General features: G+C 46.2%; 2 protein-coding genes across 4 annotated transcripts in view; one reads left to right on the forward strand and one right to left on the reverse strand.

Annotated features, from left to right (window-relative positions):
• Positions 1-806, reverse strand: part of LOC115458376 (interferon-stimulated 20 kDa exonuclease-like 2) — a 42,073-nt gene extending 41,267 nt beyond the window's left edge. For all 3 annotated transcript variants that reach the window (XM_030188292.1, XM_030188291.1, XM_030188290.1), the window contains exon 1: positions 724-806. The gene's annotated coding sequence lies outside the window, so the exon portion shown is untranslated. The remainder of the gene's footprint in view (positions 1-723) is intronic.
• A 157-nt stretch (positions 807-963) lies between these two features.
• Positions 964-15,549, forward strand: LOC115457475 (protein RRNAD1-like). The gene is made up of 10 exons (XM_030186892.1): positions 964-979; positions 2,123-2,326; positions 2,914-3,036; positions 3,452-3,653; positions 4,420-4,482; positions 5,278-5,421; positions 5,510-6,435; positions 7,582-7,766; positions 8,959-9,076; positions 14,974-15,549. Exons 2-10 carry the CDS (start codon positions 2,124-2,126, stop codon positions 14,996-14,998), a joined length of 1,989 nt encoding a protein of 662 aa, XP_030042752.1. The 5' UTR covers positions 964-979; position 2,123; the 3' UTR covers positions 14,999-15,549.
• Positions 15,550-15,732: the final 183 nt, after the last annotated feature.

A 15,732-nucleotide genomic window follows, 5' to 3' on the forward strand; every position in this document is an offset into this window, starting at 1 on the left:
CCCCTCCCTGGACACATACAAGGATTTTTCTCAAGATTGGGGGTGCTCAAGCACCAACAGAGTCGGCTCCAATGCCTCGGTGTCCTGGGTTATAATTTCAGCATATAACCTACCCCCCCACCCCCACCTTTTCAAAATTATTGGGGGTGCTAAGCCCAATGGAAATAACCCCTCCCTGGACACATACAAGGATTTTTCTCAAGATTGGGGGTGCTCAAGCACCCACAGAGTCGGCTCCAATGCCTCGGTGTCCTGGGTTATAATTTCACCATATAACCTACCCCCCTACCCCCACCTTTTCAAAATTAAACCTGCTACCTCTCCTAAGGTGGAGGATTTATTAGGAGCCACCCAAAGGATCCAAATGGTTGCTGGGTCTTTGCAAGAGCCTTGGTATGTGATGAAAGGGAGCGATCGGTTTAGAGTAAGGGGGTGGTGTGTGTGTGTGTTAAGGAGGAGAAAGATCTAGGGGCGATGTGTGTGGGAAGGAGTGATCTCAGCGAGGAGGAGGAGGAAGAGGGGGTAGAGTATTAGATTGTAAGCTCTTTGAGCAAGGACTGTCTTTCTTCTATGTTTGTGCAGCGCTGCGTACGCTTTGTGGCGCTAGTGTTCGAGAACGGAGGATCGGAGGATGAGATGTCAGTGTGAAAGGAGAGGGGGGGCATCACAATCTTGGGACAATGTGTGTGTGGGGGGGGGGGCACACACAGACCCAACACTCACCCAGGCCCGAAGCACCGGAAACCGCTGCCGGGGGGAACAAGAGACGCCGGAAACCAAGGCTGGAGGAACTACAGAGAGATACCGGAAGCGCAGGCCCCGACACCGGAAGCAGCTGTTCAGCGGGCACCCAAGAAAGAAAAGGCGATTCGAGGGTCCCTCCCTAGCCCAGAAGGTCTCCCTAACTCGAGCAGATCGGAAGAATCAGAGGGACCAAAGCGCCCCGACACCCAACCATAGAGACCAAGGGAGTGGGAAGGTCAGTCAGTGCTTCCGCCGAGCGACGCTCTAGCCCCCTCGGCGCAGACTCGCTTCTTGGCTTTGCTTCTCTGAGAGCCTGTGACAAGTAGCATCAATGTTTGGATGCAGTGACTGGGAAATCAAGAAATGGAGAAGTAAAAAGAGGACCAATCCCTATGCGTGTCTGGCCAATACTTGTTAATGAAACTTGGCCAAATCCTAGATCCAGGTGTGCTACTGGCTAGAGCCACATCCACCAGCAAGGAACTTTACAACTGGATGCTCAGCCTGACCCCCCCCCCCCCCCACCCCCACTTTCTTTGTTTCAAATCTGCTACCTGTTAATTGTGCAGAGCGTCCCTTGGCAGGGGCGTAACTGTGGACGGGCCCAGCCACTTTTGCTCCAGGCCCGCCCTCCCCGTCTGCATGGTCTGCTGACTTTTACTGCCCTGAAGCGCTGTTCTCCCTCCAGCACCGGCGATTCCCATAGCCAGCCTTCTGCCAGCGCGCGTTGTCAGGGCCTCTTCTCAGGCGCGTGCCACCTTTGCGGTAAACAGGAAGTTGCAGAGTAGGCAGGATGCGCCTGAGAAGAGGCTCCGACGATGCGCACTGGCAGAAGGCTGGCTACGGGAATCGCCGGTGCTGGAGGGAGAACGGCGCTTCAGTTCAGTACAAATGATCAGAACTGACCATGTGCAGGGGGCTGTCTCGGGGGTGGGGGGGTAGTGGGTGGAGAGGAAATGCGGCGGCAGGCGGGGGGAGGTAGCGGGTGGGGAGGAAATGCGAGGCCTGTGCCCACCCCGTCCACCTCCAGGCCCATCTAAAAATTGAACTCTGGCTACGCTACTATCCCCTAGTCCTAAGACTGAAAGAGCAGCAGTTAATGGACCTCTGTGAACCTGGGCCCCTTATTTTGATGTGAGGATCCTAATGCAAGACAGACGTTGAAGGGGTGCACTCAGTCTTTTACATTTATGAGGGTGTCAACATATGGTTTATTGCAGAAATAAGATATGTCCGGTACACTGTGGAAATGATAAATACTAATTGTAGAAAAGTGATAATTATGCCAATAATAAGACCACCTTATGCACAACGTAATTGGCTAATGCCCTGGCTGTGTCATCCGGCCCCCAAGTCTTATTTTATTTTTGTTTGCTAGGATGACCAACTTCTCTTCTCAGCCTTTCTCCCTACAGCAGCAGAAGCAGCTGGCACTGAATATCACACGTGTCCTTTCGATCTACGGCTACATTACGGACTCCTACATCATCGTAAGTAGATTTCATAATAGAAGTTACTCACATGTTAAAGCAGCATCATGCACACTGCCCCTTCCTTTTTACACTAAGCTGAGCCTCAGGCAGTGGGTTGGGAGCACCGAGGATTATTTTGCTCCGTGTTCGTTCTTAGGAACATAGTAGGTGGACTCATAAATTATTTTCTGCTGCCATCTGGTCTGCACACTTACACCTGTCCGCATTGCTAATGATAATGATACATAGCAGCTGCAAAGCACTCGATCCAAGTTGAATTTTGACATTCCTTAGTGTCCTCACCAGACCAGTCCAGAACCTGCGGGTTGTGTCCTTGGAGTAGCGGGTGGTTGACGAAAACAACATCTGTAAAACTAAAATTAGCAGTTAAGATCTAATTTCAACATTTTTCTCTACTGCCCTGAGTGGGTGAGCGTACACACTTTGGTAGCTGTTTAAATGATTGCAAAGACTAGCAAGGTTGTTATGTAAACATACAGCTTTCTAGGATACCCAGTGACCAGCTGACACCAATCTGTTTGGCGTCTAGGAAGTTGTAGTCTGTTGGAACCAGCCCAGCTATTTCCTGGCCTGCCATGGCGCTAGATTGTGTTTCTTTATCTGCCCTTGTTTTCTTGTATTCAAATTATGTTGTGGTACCATCGCATAAACCACCATTATATGTTTTGTCCACCAGGAGTTTTTTTACAGACGGTCTCTGGGATACTCTGCCTCAGTCTTGGCAGACAGTGCTGGCTGACCTCCCTTCTGCCCAATTAGCTGATTTGTTGCTGGAGACCGGGAACACAAAGGAAATCTGGTATGCAGAGTTTGATTTTTGTCCTGTCCTGAGCTCCAGTCATTTTTCTCTGGTTTCTTCTGTGCATCCTTCGTTCCAGGGCCAGAAAATGCAGCAATCAGCTGGAACCAACACCTACTTCTTGTGCTATTCTTTAACCAGCCACATGGTGGTGTTATAGGAGAAATTGTCAGTGCTCCCATTACCTACTCTCTTTGCCACATTGAGTTGCGTTAGCAGTAAGCCAAGCGCTACGAAATCACATGTAACTTTAATCTTGCGTTCCACCTCTCAGTTTGGTTTTAAGTGCTGCTTTTGCAGGGTAAAATGTCATTGTTTTAGTGACAGAGTCCAAATTAGGTCTTGTAACATTATTAATGAGTGTTAACAGACACCCATGGCTTGTTCACTCAATTCCTCTTTATCGCCCTCCTAGCTACAGGTCAGTGTGGCCCCTCTCCCTGCTGGCGTTTAAAGTCACAGCACACACGTTAGCTTTCCCCCGAGTAGCCAGAGAGGCGGGGAACGGTATGCTGGAAGAGTTCCGCCACAATCACTGCCAGAGCGCCATGCTTGAACCCCTCCTCCGGAGGCACGTGAAGCCCAAGAAACAACATGAGATTCGGCGGCTGGGGGAGGTGAGCTTGGCATTTTTCAAAAACAAACGGATATGAAAGAGCAGCTCCTAGCACTCGGAGTTCAGTTTGTAACTAAGATGCTAGGCCGGGGGTGGAGTGGGGGGGGGGGAGTGGATGAAGTTGGTAAATCTTGGAGGTTTGAAAACAAGACTACGCCCTTGTTTAAATTTGACATGACACGACATTCAACCTTGCCACGTAATAATTCAGCAGAGTCCACGTTATATATGGCTGCAGGTTTTAGACGACAGAGAGAGATTTGATGATATACTTGGACCTTTCTCCGAGTGTTTTAACTGCTATTCACATGTGTGTTTTAGAGAATATTAGTGTTATTTTCTTGGGTACCTGTTTCATCAGCTAGATAATAGGCTGAACTATTCTAAAATTTAGGTTAGGAAGTCCCCCTTCCTCCTCAAAGTGTGTCTGCCTTTTCTTATAAATATACGTCAGCTTGAAGACCACTTGAGTATGAAGCATCAAAAATTGATGCCCAAAAAAATGAAATCCTGAGGCTAGATAGACCCGAATGTGCAAGGCTGTTTTCAACTGGGGTCTATGGCATTATTCCAGGAGGTGAACTGGGCCGGCACTGGCTGGGCCTCTGTGTCTGTATTTTTAAAAGATGTTCCTAGGATACACTTGCTTTGGTTAGGGAAATAAAAGCCTCCACAGAGTTGCAAATTTATGACAAAGTCCCCATATGTTTGTGTTCCTTGAGGATCTGGAGAAGCACTTTTTAATCTTTGCATCTCTCACTTTCCAGCTAGTAAAGAAGCTGAGCAACGTCACAGGTTGCGACTGCATTGTGGATGTTGGATCTGGCCAGGTACGATTTTCCAGCAGTTGCTTATAACGACCGCAGATCCGAGAGCTCCTTGCCTTCTGATAACGCTGGCATCATGGAGCAAAGGTTTGCACGTTATTCCGCCATCCCAAATTATAACAGCATGCAACTGAATCATTAGAAGACTTGGGTCTCTTAATTGATGACCACCTCTCCTCAGTGTTCTCACACAAATCGTGGCATCTGCTGGTTCTTCGTACGTAACAGCATTGTGCCTGGAATTGCTACGGTGTAGGTGTTACAAATAGCATGTGTCATTTGGTCTGTGCCGATCTTGTGTTGTAACTGATGCTATGGTTCTGTGCTTCACTATGATCTGCATGGCTCTGGGCGGGGAGGATCGGTGTTTTCTGATGCCACAATATCTGGGAGTGTCGAGGACGTCATCAAGAGGGACACAATATATGTATAAAAACACGGATGTTTCTTTGTGGCCAGGGAGAAAATCTTTGGCTTCTTACGGCTCTGTGAGGTTATGTGAATAAGTAGTGTCAATGATCTTTGGTGTGCATGGTATGACTTATAATTTTGGGTAATGCAGAAATATGTGCTCTCTTCTCCCCCCCCCCCCCCCCCCAATCCCAGTAAATTATACTTTTCCATGGCACTCGTTGCACCTATGCGATGTATGTACACATTCATATATGTGTACACAAACACACCTGCGATACTTGAGATTACAAAAGGCACCAGATATAGGGCTGGTGCTGGGGGGAAATGTGATAAGTTTTGGCCTCTGGTCTCCTGCATGATAATTCTCTTTGAATTTTATCTAAGGGCCATCTCTCCCGGTTCCTGTCCTTCGGCCTCGGTTTGTCCGTCACAGCTATGGAGGCAGATGAGCATCTGGTCACCATGGCCACCAAGTTCGACCAGCAGCTGGGGTTCGCCTTACAGAAAGAGAGAAAGAAGGCAATGGAGGTATGCGTTTAAATGTCCTTCTTGGGGATCAAGCCTTCGATCAGCAAGTGACTTTATGCATTAATTTTTGTTTGTTTGTTTTCTTTAGTGCCTCGGTGGAGATGGCAGCCACAGCCTTACCCTCCAGGTGCCAAGACATGTATGGGGGTGGGTGGACCCCAAAGCATCCTGGGAACACTTTATTATCCAGTTATGCAAGGACCAGTCTTTAGAAACCCATACCTATTCAAAAGCAATAACTAGCCCATCCCAGGTAGCCGGATTGGGCTCTATAACTCCAGGACAGCAGCGTCTTGCTTGTCAAGGTAGGACCTGTACTACAGATGTAGAGAAGGACCTGCCAGCAGTGGCCAGTGAAACATCAGTAAGTAAAAGTCACAGTAAAACAACAGCAGAGCTTGAAGTAAATGGAAACAGACCAGCAAGTTCTTTAAACCAGGATGGACACAGGTCTTGGAATGGTCACAGCTGTCCAGACAATTCCAGGAATTCAGACATTAGAAGAACTTCTATGTTATCAAACTGTTACCATATAAAGCAGCCATGCCGGCCGGGACCTTATTTCTCCCCCGAGAGCAGGTTTGTGCTAACAGGACTACATGCTTGTGGTGACCTCAGTGTCACCATGCTCCGCCATTTTGCAAGGTGTCCCAACATCGTGGGCATCACTTCGGTGGCCTGCTGCTACATGAAGATCAGCACCGCTGAGACGCCTGTTCCACCGGGTGTCCCGAGGCCCCGTCGCTTTCCTGAGCCTGCTCAATCCTCAGAGCCTGGCTACCCTATGAGCACCTGGCTGGCGCAGCTCCCCGGCCACCAGCTCTCTTACAAATCACGTGAAGTGGCCTGCCATGCCATCGAGGAGTACGCCGAACGCCTTCGGGGCAAGAGTACAGGCCTTCGGTCACACTGCTTTCGAGCTGTGTTGGAGACAGTGATTAGGGGGTTAGACCCATCCAAGAAGCGACTGGGTGTCCAGACGATAAGAAAGGCACATGAGCTTTCCTTTGAAGAGTAAGTGACTTTTCCTGCTTTTCCTCTTCTGAAAATATGTGTTTCTCTGTTTCCCAAGTTCTTGTGCTCTTCTACTTGGGGGGAATCTCTCTCATAGCTATGGCAGTATAGGATAATCGTCTAGCTTTGTTGGGCCAGGCTCTGTGGTGCTCTGCATTTATCACAAGGTTTTTAAGCTTCCCCACCTTTTCTCCTAGTGTTACAGCATTTGCACTGTGGCTGATGGATCAGGAAGAAACTCACACTGGGTCATTATTTGGTTCATAGTGATGACAGCCGAGGTTTGAATGAGGTTTATGGTCAGCTGTGCATTCCCTATGTTATGATTATATTTAAGGTAAATCTAAGCCGGTAGCTGTCCAAACTCTGTGCTTATGAAGATTTAAATAAGCAAAAGGAAAACTGGGCAATCAAACTTCATTTTTTTTTTTGGGGGGGGGGGGGGGGGGAGTAGGTGCTTCTTAACATAAAATCATATTGTCAGCTCTGGTTCTCATATAATCCAGTTATCCCTGAAGCCTCTTACACTGTGTAACATTCATGAGACTGGGAGAGGAGTAAGGGGCTTCTGGTCACAAAAGAGCAAAATGAAGACATGGTGGTGGGTTTCCTGAACACGTAACAGTGCTTAAGTGAGGCTTGGATTCTCTCTGTAGCAGTGAAAACTATCATGTCAACTTACTAGAGGTAATCGGTGGCGGGGCTGGTGGTTGGGAGGCGGGGATAGTGCTGGGCAGACTTATACGGTCTGTGCCAGAGCCGGTGGTTGGGAGGCGGGGCTGGTGGTTGGGAGGCGGGGATAGTGCTGGCCAGACTTATACGGTCTGTGCCCCGAAGAGCACAGGTACAAATCAAAGTAGGGTATACACAAAAAGCAGCAAATATGAGTTATCTTGTTGGGCAGACTGGATGGACCGTGCAGGTCTTTTTCTGCCGTCATCTACTATGTTACTAGAGGTAATCTGAATTTTTGGAGAAGAGTTATGGAGTCCTAAAAGTTTATATACATCCTCCATCTCCAGATAATTCTTACATCAGTCCAGTAACATAATCCAGATTACTAGTGAAACAACACTGCAAGCCCCTGTGATGTCTGTCTGTGTAGCTTATCAGCCTTTGATGGGTGCTCTGGTTTCTCTCTCACAGGTACGCCCGTCAGGGGCTAGCCCGAGTGGGATTGGACCCCAACGTCCCTCTGGACAAGGCCTCGGTGGAGGCAATGCTTTCTCAGGAACAGAATGTGGTGGCATTTTTCAGTTTGGCTCTGCTGCTGGCTCCTTTAGTGGAAACAATCCTTCTGTTGGACAGAATGATATTTCTGCAGGAGAGCGGTCAGTATCCAGAGCCCTTCAACTCCAAAGTTTAAGACATGTATGGCAGGGACAATGTACTTAAATTTTCAGGTCATTTTCTAGGCGATGTTACATTAAAATCATCACTATATGTGGTGCTAGATAAGGTACGTCACATGGTTATAAAACCTCTGCCTTGAAAAATGTATGATCTTACTTTGAACCCAGAGCAGCAAGTGCTGTGTTCAAAGTTACGAAGCGTGATGATGGGAGGAGTGGGATCAGAACTGGGCTGCACAGGCTTTGCAGCTCTACTTTCACAAAGCACAATGGTGGATTAGAATTTAGGTCCATAGAATTTTTTTTTTTTTTTTGTTTGTTACATTTGTACCCCGCACTTTCCCACTCATGGCAGGCTCAATGCGGCTTACATGGGGCAATGTAAGAGGTTAAGTGGGGAAAGGCAGAGGTTAAGTGACTTGCCCAGAGTCACAAGGAGCTGCCTGTGCCTGAAGTGGGAATCAAACTCAGTTCCCCAGGACCAAAGTCCACCAGCCTAACCACTAGGCCAAATTCACAAGTCTGTGCGGTTCCCTTCAAGTCACATTGGCAGAATCGTACTATGCTGGACTCAGCAACTGTCCTGTGCTGTCCTTGCCAGATTCTATTATGAGTTGATTTTAAGATATTTAGGAACAAAATTGTCATACCAAAGAACATAATCCAATCTCGAGTGCAATTCTATAACCTTTGATCTAAACTTTGATAACCATCAGGCCAATATTCAGCCCCAGCAGTCGACATCTTTTTAAACACCAGCCACAGTGGTCAAAAAAATCCAATTGATACCAGATACTGGGACTGGCTTTTCAGAGAGGCCTTTGTGCAGACCTGAGGCAGGAAAGATAACTCTGGAAAATTTGTTGCGAGTGTATTAAATTAGCGCAAGCAATGGACCTACTCCGTCCACCTGTCAGCTTTTATTTCTACATCTCTGAAGCGGTCCAGCTTGGAGGCCACCATGTGACAAATGAATCAGGAGGGCAAAAATACTGGTATTCCCAATGGGGCAATGCATCACAGAAAAAGATCCCAAGGGACACAATGGGAATAGACAGGTGTGGTGGTGGTGGGGGGGGGGGGGGGCATAAAAGCATATGCCCACAGCGAACCAGCGTTATGTTTAAAAAAAAAAAAAAAAGTGAAAATTTTATTTGGTTTCCCCTGACAGGTTTTCATTGTGAGCTGCTTCCCCTCTTTGATCCCAAGCTCTCCCCCAGGAATCTGGTACTGGTAGCTGCCAAACCCACCTCCGCCACCCTTACTACAGATGACCTTGGCACGCCAAGGTAAGAAGCTCCCTGGAATTTGCCTCTTCAGGTCCCAGAAGCTTGAAGCTCTCATTGTGGCTACCACTGCCATGGGTTGCAGGTATTTTTCTGAGACCCTCATCATTGCGAGCAGCCTTGCGTATTAGTACATAAGTATTGCCACATTGGGACAGACCAAAGGTCGATCAAGCCCAGCATCCTGTTTCCAACAGTGGCCAATCTAGGTCACAAGTACCTGGCAAGATCCCAAAACAGTACAGTACATTTTATGCTGCTTATCCCAGAAAAAAAGCAGTGGCTTTTCCCGTAAGTCATTTTAAAAATGGTCTATGAACGTTTCTTTTAGGAAGCCGTCCAAACCTTTTTTTTTTAAACCCCGCTAAGCTAACCACCTTTACCACATTCTCTGGCAACGAATTCCAGAGTTTAATTACACTTTGAGTGAAGAAAAATTTTCTCCAATTTGTTTTAATTTTACTACTTTGTAGCTTCATCGCATGCACCCCTAGTCCTAGTATTTTTGGAAAGAGTAAACAAACGATTCACGTCTACCCGTTTCACTCCACTCATTATTTTATAGACCTCTATCCTATCTCCCCCTCAGCCGTCTTTTCTCCAAGCTGAAGCGCCCTAGCCGCTTCAACCTTTCCTCACAGGGAAGTCGTCCCATCCCCTTTATCATTTTCGTCGCCCTTCTGTGTACCTTTTGTAATTCCACTGTATCTTCCTACACAGAAATAAAGGTTTCAATTTACACAGCATATGCATCTTAAAGCTTACACGTGGGTTGTAAATGAGAATACAGAGTCTAACAAAATTCCCAAATGTTTCACTTGTATATATGTCTGAACAATTACTCCTAACAAGGATAGGTTAATAGGCATAGTAACAGATGAATCATAAATATAACTTCTGTTTTTGCAATATTCAGTTGTATTGATTTTGAGTCATCCGTTGAAGAACAGCATCCAAAGTTCTTTTATCCAAAATATAAACTAACCAGGCACTGTCATGTGCCCAGCTCCTACAGTGACACCTGGTGGCCAGAGGCAGCCTCTGGAGGGAGACACCATAGGGACGATTCTAGGCAGTGGTGTGCTGGAGCGGGCTCTCGCGAGAGCCGTTTGTTAAGTTTTTAAGAATTTTGGGAGCCGGTTGTTAAAGTAGGCCTCCCCATGGCTACTTTAACAACTGACTCCCAAAATGTGGGCTTGGGCCCCCTCCTGGATTCTCTTTTACTTTGCTGGCAGTGATGCTGGCCCCACCAGCCAAATAGACTGCTGCTGCTCCCTGCTCCTCGTTTCTGACTCTGAGCATCAGGCTGGGACTTTTCATGCAAGCGCCAAGAAGGTTCCATTCATGCTGCTCAGAGCAAGAAACAAGCAGCAGAGAATGGTGGCAGTCCATTTATTGGCTGGTGGGGCTCGGCAAAGGTATGCCTAGCGTGCCCGCACAAGGGTGGGGAGAGAGAGACATGTATTCCCCCCTCCCCCCAAATTTCAGGGCCGGCTATGCCCGGAGAGAGAGCCCATTGTTAAAAATTTACCAGCACACCCCTGATTCTAGGTGCCCCAGGGCCGCATGGTAAGCGCCTATGTTTGGTTAATACAGAATGCTGGTGTAACCTGGTATCGACGTGCTCATAGCAGGGATGCGTGTAAATGCCAGTGTTCTGTAAATTATGCAGACAAGTGAGAGCCCTGCCTGTGTCCCATCTCTGTGTACACACCCTTGCAAGCACTTAGCCTGATGGCTATTATTCTAAATTGACCCAGTCCGGTTTTCAGGGGATCCACAACAGATTTGCATTCATGGCCTCCTTGCTCATCTCGTGGATATCCTTAAAACCTGTCTGGCTGGGTATGCCCCGAGGACTGGGTTCAGAAGCACTGTTCTAAACATTTTTATGTGTATAAAATGTGGGCATCTGGATACTAGATTTGTCTTTCATCTGTGTGGCTCCTGGCTAGGAGGGAGCGCGAGGTGTTTATTACAAAGGAAAATTTCCTGGGTAACCTAGTGGCTAGATCCCAATTGAACGTAAACCCAAAGAAAGCAGAAGGAAATGCGTAGGCCATAAAAAAAGTAATTTATTTAAGTTACAGAGGTGCTTTTTAATGATTAAGTCCTATCTATATTTACAAAACCACAGGCAGCTGGTGCTCTGACAGTCCCAAGCTACAGCCAGAAGGGTACCTGCTTAATATTCGTGGAAATACTTGATCCCCAAGCTGCAAGAAAACACGCCCCACTCCATTCAGTACCAAATGACTTCTTGGGTCTGCGGGTTTCCACTATTCCCATCTTCTCCATAATTTCCTCTTCAAGGTTTTCAAGGATGGCTTGTAGGTCTTCTCTATGGTGTCATCCACCGATGTGTCTTTTGGTCCATCTTTAGGAGGGGGGGGGGAATGTTTACAAGTAATTAGATTATGGATCATTTTTGTTCAGATCTGCAGTTTAGGACATAGAAATGTGTCACCTGGGTATGAAGTCAAGGAATCAATTTGAAAGAGAGAACTTGTAAACTAGAGCACAGGGCCTTTTTTTTTTTAACTGCTAAAAAATGTACACAGCACTGTACACAAACACATCCGAAGCCTTCTTTCTCACTGCCTGTATCCAACAGTTGCTAAAAACCTGTTATTTCTTTTTTATAACATCACCAAAATTTGCCCCTTCCTTTCTGAGCACACTGCCAAAACCCTATCCATTCCTCTTATCACCTCACGCTTAGATCACTACAAATTGCTTCTCACAGGTCTCCAACTAAACCATCTTTCCCCTTCAATCTGTTCAAAATTCTGCTGCATGATTTATCTTCCACCAGTGTCACTACACTCCCATAACCCCTCTCTTCAAGTCACTTCAATGGCTCCCTGTCTTCCCATACAGAATTCAAATTCCTCTCTCCGATTTACATGTGCATTCATTCTGCAGCTCCTCGGCATCTCTCCCTACACTCCATCCCTCAAGTCAATCAGTGGTTCCCAAACCTGGTCCTAGAGACCCCCCAGCCAGTCAGGTTTTCAAGATATTCACAATGAATATTCATGAAAGAGATCTGTATGCAAATCTTTCATGCATATTCATTGCGGAAATGAATATGCACGAGAGAGATTTGCATACCAAGGCGGTATCCGTAGCCTTATCTTCCACTGCCAATTCCAGGCGCCATGCCTTCCATCTTACGGCACCTAGAATAGACTTCCTGAGTCAATACATTATGTTCCCATCTCTGACACTAGTCTAGGCTAAAGGCCCACCTTTTGAGGCTACTTTTAACCCTTAACTTGTATTCACCTGTTTTAATATTCATAATAAATGAAAACTCCATAATCTCTTAATTGTCTGGTTGTCTGTAATGAATAGATTGTAAGCTCTTTCAAGTGTCGATAGAGAAGTCAAAGACGACTCCAAGGTTACAAGCTAACGGAGACAGGCTGGATTAGAGTGTTATCCACCAAAATAGTGAATGAGGGAAGAAGAGAGGTAGGGTTAGGGGGGGAAATGATAAGTTCAGACGAGTCATGCTTAGTTTCGAAAGGTGGTGGGACATTCAGGCAGCAATGTCAGAGAATCAGGGTAAGCCATGGGGCCTGGATTTCTGGTGAAATTAGCATAAAGATGATACCGAAAACCATGGGATAAGATCAGAGCAGTACGGGAATACCGAGAGACAAGAAAATAATTCCCAAGACACAGCCCTGAGGTACACTGACTGACAACAGGATAGCAGTGGAGGAAGATCTAACACAGCATACACTAAAAGTGCGATGAGTACAATAAGAAATCTCATTAACAACGTAATTATATCTAAACCAACCACTTACTGATACCTCTGAATTGATTATATTAATCCATATTATCATTTCTGATCATTATATTTACTGCTTCTTAGTAGAGTTTGTAAATCATTCTACAGACATATCTTCTCAATTGTTGTATAATAATACTAGCAAAAAAGCCCCGTTTCTGATGCAAATGAAACGGGGGCTAGCAAGGTTTCTTCTGTGTGCATGTGGGAGTGTGTGTGTCCCTGCCCTCTACCCTATCCCCCTTCCCCTGTGCTCTCTGTCCCCTCCCCCCTCGGAGTGGAGTCCTTCAGTGTTAAGTTTCCTGCTGTGCGGTGTTTGTGTTACAGAGATAGTGAGGGCTTCTGCCCTCTCCCCCTCTGAGTCCTTCACTGTTACAGAGAGAGCGATTTGATTCCGTGCTTTGCTGTGTTTTCCTTCACTGTGTTACAGAGAGAGCGACGGGCGGGGCAGCAGACACTCATGGGGAGAAACCGGATCTCTCTCCCCCTTCACACTTCCAGCTGGAGGCTTCATTTAGAACGTTGGTAGTGCCTTTTATATATAGAGATGTTAAATTAGAACAAACCTCTTACTATGTTCATAATTATATCTTTTGCAATACAATGTAAGCCACATTGAGCCTGCAAATATGTAGGATAATGTGGAGTACAAATGCAGCAAATAAATAAATAAAATAACAGGAAAACCAAGACAGAACAGAGCCTCAAACTCAAGTGAGGCCAGCGTATCAAAGATTAGGTGGTGATCAACAGTCAAAGCAGAAGAGAGATCAGGAAGGATGAAGACAGAATAGAAGCCTTTGCATCTGGCCAGGCACATGTCACTGGAGACCTTCACAAGGGTGTTCTGTAGAATGTAGAGGGCGAAAGCTGGATTGTAGTGGATCAAGAATTAGCTTGAGATGAAAGAAAATCAAGACAGTGGCAGTGAACGGCATGTTTAAGTAGCTTGGATAAAGAAGGGAGGAGGGAGACGGAGCAATAGTTGGAAGGGCAGGTAGGGTCCAATGAAGGCCCTTTAAGGAGTGGTGTAACTACAGCACGTTTGAAGGCATCAGGAACAATTGCAGAGGAAAGTGAAAGATTGAAGATAAGACGGATAGAAGGGATGATAGTAAGAGAGACAGTGCCTGAGTATATGGATGGAATGAGATCAGAAGAATAGGTAGTGAGTTTGGAGGATAGAAGATGTACAGTTTCCTGTTCTGTGATTTTAGAAAAAGGTGGCAGGGGGTGAAGGAAGACTGGGGGAATGAAGTGGGGGAAGGGGAGATGGAGGTGACGCGGTGGAGAACTCAATTAACTTTGTGAAGCTTGTCATGGAAATTCTCGGCCATAGTAGAAAGTGAAGGGAGGAATGGAGGTGGGAGGCATTTTGAGGAGGGAGTTCAATGTGGCAAAGAGATGGAGAGGCTTGGATGCAAGAGTTTAACAAGTGTCAGAGCAGACTGGAAGGTCAGCAAGGATTTGAAATGGAAGTAGTCAGCATGGACACAAGTTTTTAGCCAAAGGCTAAACACAGGAATGTAGGTAGCATACCCTGGAGGTTAGCCAAGGCTGGGGTTTGTATGCCTTACAGAACAGGGCAAGGGAGGAGAGAGAATGTCCAGAACAGATGAAAAAATTGTATTATAGGAAGAGACAACTCATTGACAGACTTGGATGAGATTGAGGGGGATTAAATATGAAACATCAGATGATGATCAGAGAGAGAAGAACTGAGATAGGAGAAATGAGAGAGTGCAGCACAGCTAAAGATTGAATGAGGATGTTAAAGCGAGAAACTTACAGGCATAAGGGTCAGCGTGGTCATGAACATGAATGTTAAAGTTCCTGAGAAAGAAGGAAAGCCAGGAGTCGAAATTGGCAAGAAAGGGATATCGGGGAGTCAATAAATGACCACTACCTGGAGAAGCAGATGGGAGGGGACCTACAGGAAAGTGAGACTAGCAGCTCAACACCACCACAATGAAGTGAGATGTGTGGAGTAAAGATAAGCCCCACGACAGAGGGGCAGAAACGGAAGCAGGGCAAGTCTCAGAGCATGCATCTACAACCTAACTATGTCCATAACATGTTTCTCTATATTTGTGTCTAGGTCAACAGATAATTGTCGGAGATGATGTTCCCTGGTCACCTGTTCCCCTAATTAAAGTGACAATGGCTTCGCTCAGTACACCACCGTAGACGCTGACTGCATTTTTTGAATAACTACAGCTCTGAGACTGACCGGTGCTGTGTACACTGATGGAGCTGTAAATAATAGTCTGCCTTCTGCTGTAGGCTTGTGGAGAGCGGTCAGGCCTATCTGTTCCAAAATTACTGAATGCCACCCAAGGAAAATTAGAGGGAGGTCCTTCGCGAGATGACCCTTTTGGCTTCCAATGACTGGGATTACTTTGTTTTGCCAATAATTATGTTCCTGTTATTTTATACCTAAATCTGTTGTAAATTATTTGGCAATGCACACTGCAATTACAAAAATAACCTCGACACAAAGTGACTGCTTCAGCTTCTACAGATCTAGCTCAGTGTTATACTAGGAGAAAATGGAGCGTATTATTTAGGGGGAGGGGGAGGAGGCGGCTGGTTATCTGTGGGTCTAAGTAAGGAGCGACACAGGCCTTCCTACTGCAGCACGCAGGTGAACCATCAGTTGCTGGTATGTATGTAGGTACATAGACCACTTATATGTATCACAGAAATTACCACAAAAATCAAATCTGGATTAGATCTGGGCCAATAATTTCAAATTGAAACTAAACAGAGAAAAAAACTAAATTTCTAATACTAACAAATCCTCACCATCCAGTACAAATCATTTTGTCGCTGATAACATAATCTACCCTTTAGAAAC

The sequence above is a fragment of the Microcaecilia unicolor genome, chromosome 14 (assembly GCF_901765095.1).
Source record: "Microcaecilia unicolor chromosome 14, aMicUni1.1, whole genome shotgun sequence".
Taxonomy (NCBI): domain Eukaryota; kingdom Metazoa; phylum Chordata; class Amphibia; order Gymnophiona; family Siphonopidae; genus Microcaecilia; species Microcaecilia unicolor.